Source organism: Convolutriloba macropyga, chromosome 8 (assembly GCF_964194025.1).
Source record: "Convolutriloba macropyga chromosome 8, txConMacr16.3, whole genome shotgun sequence".
In the NCBI taxonomy this organism is placed as follows: domain Eukaryota; kingdom Metazoa; phylum Xenacoelomorpha; order Acoela; family Convolutidae; genus Convolutriloba; species Convolutriloba macropyga.
Window position 1 is genome coordinate 43,276,879 of NC_134475.1, and position 5,347 is coordinate 43,282,225.

A 5,347-nucleotide genomic window follows, 5' to 3' on the forward strand; every position below is an offset into this window, starting at 1 on the left:
TTTAAGCGCCGTGGCCACCGTCTGATGAAATTAGATCTCTCACTGGGAGCACGAAACACTTTCCTTGCAACATGCTCCATTGTTTTTTTTTTTAACTCCTGCAACCACTTTTCCAGCCAATTTACATATCTGAAATAAGACACCTGTTTTCAGTATAAAAGATTTGGAAGCCGATTAATAAAAGCTGCGCTATAATGACAATTGTACACGTTCGCATCGATTTACATAAAAATTTACTGTACAAGACGGCACAAACACAGATGCAGAAAAGCTTAATTGGGGGTTAACACACCAAGAGCATATCCGTACATAAAACCATTGATCTCATTTTACAACAAGAAATCGTATTTACATATTTAAAAATTTTTTCGTCATAAGTGTTGCTACTGAATTTTAATAAGGATGTATCCTTATCCAATCAAAAAGCTGTTTTCTGATTGGATGACGCCCGGAGGATATTATGGAGAGCAAGCGTGAGCGAGGGGGAAAATAAAAGGGAGACACTTAACTTTGGAGTGCAATTAAGTCAACCTCCACTAATTACTCACTCAATCGACCGACTTCCTTATAAAAACAACAACAAAAATCAGTTGATCTATTAAATATTATGGTTATTCAAACCATTACCAACACAGATTGTTATAGTCACGCTCATTAACATAGCTGTAGGGTATAATCAGGCATCCATTTTTCATTAATTCCTTTCAATTTATTTCAATCACAACTTGTTTTAATTTAGATGAATAGTAAAATCTTTTAATTCTAATAAGCAATAAACTGAATCCCAAGTTTAGTTTCCTTGGTCCATTCTCCTCCATTATAATTTTTTCCATCTTTCATTAAAATTTTTGGCGCTTGAAACGACTAGTACTAAACGTATTTCTAGTCAACAGCGATAGCTGTAATTGTCATTCGTTTCTGTTAGTCCTTTTACAGTTTTACAGCTATTTTTTATTAATCGTCAAAATCTAGTCTCTCGTTCCAACAACATAATTTAGCAACCTGCGAATTCAAAAAACGCGATTATGTGCGACTTTGGGACAGTTGGCCTTGGTCCTGGTGCCCAATCTAACTTCTACTTCAACAGAGAGCAGATAGAGTGCATAGCCGAGGTCATGTTCCAGAGTGGAGATGTGGACAAGCTCACTAGATTCCTCTGGACTCTCCCCAGCTCAGAACTTATTCATGGATCAGAGGTAATGTATGCATTCATAGATTGATTAGTGTTGAAAAATGATAATTACCCAAAACAACCGCCCCCTTAGTTGAAACAAGCAGAGCATTATCAAATTCTTTGTTTTCTACAACTTTTATCTATTGCTACTGCAAAACCATTTATTTCGATAATATTTAATTAAAAAGAATAAACATAGCCGGCAGATTGCCGGAATAGCTGCGAAATAGACTTGCGTGCCGTAAAATACAGATGGAAAAAGATACAGAAGTGAGTTGATAATAGTTATCGCCGCCGCCTATAAAACTTATTTCAAAGGAGGTTGTTTTTGGGTGCAAAAAAAGTTTCCCTGTCGCGTCTCGAACCGGCGATCTCCGGATTAACAGCCAGTCGCCTTAACTACTCGGCTGTCGGACCATACAAACTGTTTTCTTACAATCAAATTTGTTTTAGGAACAGATTCTGTTTCTGAATAACCGCAATTTAGGTCACGCAGAAAGCATGAAATCAAGCGCGAAAAAGCCATTTAAGCAGTGACGAGACAGAATGTTCTAGAACAAATGTAAAACGAAAATGAAGCGTCAGACGACGAAACAAAAAAAACCAAGAGCACCGCAATATAGCTACGCTCAGCTTACAGCTTCGCAGCTATAATAAAAATAATCGTTCCTCTTGTTTCTAACGTCATTAGAAGTAAGAGTCAATATTTAACTAGTAATCATCGCCACTTTTGCTCCCAGGTAGTGATGAAATCACGAGCAGTAGTGGCCTTCCACACACGCAACTTCAGAGAACTCTACTCTCTCTTGGAGACATACACATTCAGTCTGAAGAATCACGACCTATTGCAGGATGTGTGGTACAAAGCTCACTACTACGAGGCAGAGAAGATCAGAGGTAAGTTTGGGCATCTTTATGACAAGTAAGGATTATTCAGGTGAAAAGGATAATCTATACTCAAAAGAAGCGGTTCGATTGTATTCAGTTAATATGCTAAGAAAACATTTCAAGGCCTAAAAAAAACTTAGGAAGGAATAGAGATCTCAATATCAATCAGTGATGATCCTCAGGACGGTAACCATTAAAACCCGAGTTTTCAAAAGTTCTGTTAGTGAGTCCGGAAACCTGGATATCAAGCTGAAAACAAAGAGATCGCAAACTAAAAATATCAGTTTTTTTTTAATTTTTTTATTCGTCAGCAGCTTTGCATCAGGAAAGCTGCAATCGATGACAATATTTCGAAGGCAACGTTTTGGGAAGCAACACTTTATTTCCTCTTTTTTTAGGACGCGCACTTGGAGCCGTGGACAAATATCGCATCCGAAGGAAATTCCCTCTCCCAAAGACTATCTGGGACGGGGAAGAGACTATCTACTGCTTCAAGGAGAAGTCACGCAACAAACTCAAAGAGAGCTACAAGAAGAACAAATACCCCACCCCTGAGGAGAAAAAAGCACTGGCCAAGAGTTCTGGCCTTACACTGACACAAGTCAGCAACTGGTTCAAAAACAGACGACAAAGAGATAGAACTCCACACAAAAAGTTAGTATCGAAATTACAGCAAACTACAGCTATTATATCCTCCTTTAAACATCGGTTCGCTTATGCTTGTATTAATTTCAAACACATTCTCAACAAGTATAGTTCACAGAGCCATCATCGTGTCACATATTTTAAAACAAAAATCCAGGAACAAAGTTCAGAACAATTCGTCCAGGAACAAAGTTCCGGAAAAATTTCAACATTCGGATGCATAATTTCTAAGCATTAGTCAAAAATGCTCATGTTTCAATTTTCCACATGTACTAACCACTACTGTGTACTTTCCCGTAGCTTTGCTAACTTTACCTGAAAATTTGACAAAACAATTTCAAAAAATGGCACTGAACTCCAGCAGGATTATTTTTTTATAACTTTGTTTAGCCACGATGGCAGTGATAGCGAAGATGAACTCACAATAGACCACAAGGGCAAATTTGTGTCCTTAAAAGCCAACTCAACAACTACAGCCAATAGCAACACTCATCCATCAATATACGCAAACACAGCACAAAATCATCTCAACACCAACTACTCTTCAACCAACAGCACTTCCAAGCAAAGCAATAATTACAGATCAATTGAATCTAATCAACAAAAAATAACCATGCCAAATATTTTTCCACAATCTGAGCACAAACATTCGTCAACAAAAAACGGATTCAAAAAGAGCCCAGACTCACAACATCCGAAGAAAAACCTAGCCGCAACATTTACCAGTGGAGCAAACAATGTCAAAACTGGCTCCCAAAATACAAAACCGGCGATTCGCCAAGCTCCAAACACGAACTCTATAGCCAATAGCGGCCTAGCACCCTATCACGCGCTTGGGCTATTTGCCCACAATGCGAATGTACCCGATGGCACCCACAAACTGGCCGACGTCTCCTCAGAACATCAAAACCAACCCGTTGCTTTTGAGTCTATTATTTCTGCAAACACAATTAGCCCTTATCACAACGCAGCAGCTTACTTACAGTCTTTCTCCAAAAACTGATAATTATGAAATTCAATTTGCACAGCTATATATCATTGAAGTTTTAATTTCAAATTCTTTTTAATCAAGACATAGATCATACAAAAACGAGTATGATCTCTTCGATAAGTATATGATAACCATTTTCTTGCATTTTGAAATTTCATCAATGGTTTAAATTACTTGTTATGGCGAGCTTATGATCGAAGAGTAACTGCTTTTAAGCAGTAATCAGTGCAAATACTTAGCACTAATATGAAAGTATTTTAGAAGCTCGAATTCAAATTGCATCATTATGCACATCCAAAATTTGTCCACTGAAATTGGAATCCTCTTAGAAAGATTGTAGGATTGTAGAAAAATTCGAGGTTCAATCTGCTCATATAAACAAGGTATTTTTGCCGTGAAATCCAATTTATCAGACTTTAAAATTTATCAGAGTGAAATCGGTCATATATTTTCACACAACAATAACTGACTGCGCAGCTCAGTAGAATAGAAAACGGGAGCAAAATACAATTAGGTACTATTTCAAATTCAATTACCCCTCCGTTTGGATAAGCCGATAATCACTCCACACGGGCTAACTAGGTGGCAGATTTTACACAGTCAGTGCTAATAACTATAGCCTATTCTCTGTCTATTTACACCCCACTTACTAAGGACACCCTATTGATAATCCTATTTTGCCACTTCACTTCAAAAAACAGCAAATTTTGCAGATTTTAACAAAAGTTGTCTCAGATCTTTTGGCCTTGATTGTATGCTTCGAATACACTAGCCTGGTTTTCTAAAAACTAAAAAAACTCATTTTAGTTTGTTCACAAAAAAATTAGATGTCATAATCCTGATATAATTTGAGATGTAATGATGATCTCTAATAAAAAAGGAATTGCAGGAAATGAGCAAACAGCTTTATTTCACGAGAAAACTTCATATATCGCAGATATAGCTGCTGCTCTTGAAGAGTATTAAAAAATTGCAAAATTTTCAAAGTGGATTGCAAAACTTCAAGAAAACTATGAAATCTGTGAACACTTATGGTAAAATCTTCAATTAACATTTTTTCACAAAAAATTTCAAAGACAATAGGTATACGTGCAAATAGTAAATATCGTAAAAAGAAAAGTATTGCACATTAGAGTGATTAAATTTGAAAACTATATTGGTGCCCCAGCGAAGTTACATAAAGAACTTGTTGATAAGTTATATTTATCATAACTAGTTACAAAAAGCATGCTTCACATAATCTCATCATAGTAAATTTACTCGAACAGCTTACAAAAACACGTGAACAATATGACAATTATACGTCTATAACAACTTTAAACGAATTTGAACTGAGCTGTGACCGGCACAAAAAAGGCACGCAGTGAAGTTCATTAAACTACACTGCTTTATTGCTAGAGAAATAAACAAATTACAGAGTAAAAAAACAAGGGCCAGACAACGCAATATTAATCGATGCTGTAATTCTCAATATTGCTCAATTAAACCACAGGTAGAACTAAAATAAGAATACTCTGAACTTTCTCAATGCAGCATCTATCGCAAATAGCGGAGTCATTGTTTTAATTGAAATTATCCAACTTTCAATTTTAAACGCAAACTTTAAAACGCGAGTTGATGTTGCGATCGATCTGAGATATCACACAATG

General features: G+C 36.4%; 1 protein-coding gene across 1 annotated transcript; it reads left to right on the plus strand.

Annotated features, from left to right (window-relative positions):
* The first annotated feature begins 699 nt into the window (after positions 1-699).
* Positions 700-3,756, plus strand: LOC142345063 (uncharacterized). The gene is made up of 4 exons (XM_075397145.1): positions 700-1,196; positions 1,915-2,071; positions 2,461-2,716; positions 3,098-3,756. The coding sequence occupies exons 1-4, from the start codon at positions 1,026-1,028 to the stop codon at positions 3,708-3,710; spliced, it is 1,197 nt and encodes a 398-aa protein (XP_075253260.1). The 5' UTR covers positions 700-1,025; the 3' UTR covers positions 3,711-3,756.
* Positions 3,757-5,347: the final 1,591 nt, after the last annotated feature.

Bases quoted from the DNA above. Each gene is read 5' to 3' on its own strand.
- LOC142345063 (XM_075397145.1), top strand. From the start codon at position 1,026: ATGTGCGACTTTGGGACAGTTGGCCTTGGTCCTGGTGCCCAATCTAAC. The intron at 1,197-1,914 runs GTAATGTATGCA...TTTTGCTCCCAG, and splicing joins AACTTATTCATGGATCAGAG to GTAGTGATGAAATCACGAGC. The intron at 2,072-2,460 runs GTAAGTTTGGGC...CTCTTTTTTTAG, and splicing joins CGAGGCAGAGAAGATCAGAG to GACGCGCACTTGGAGCCGTG.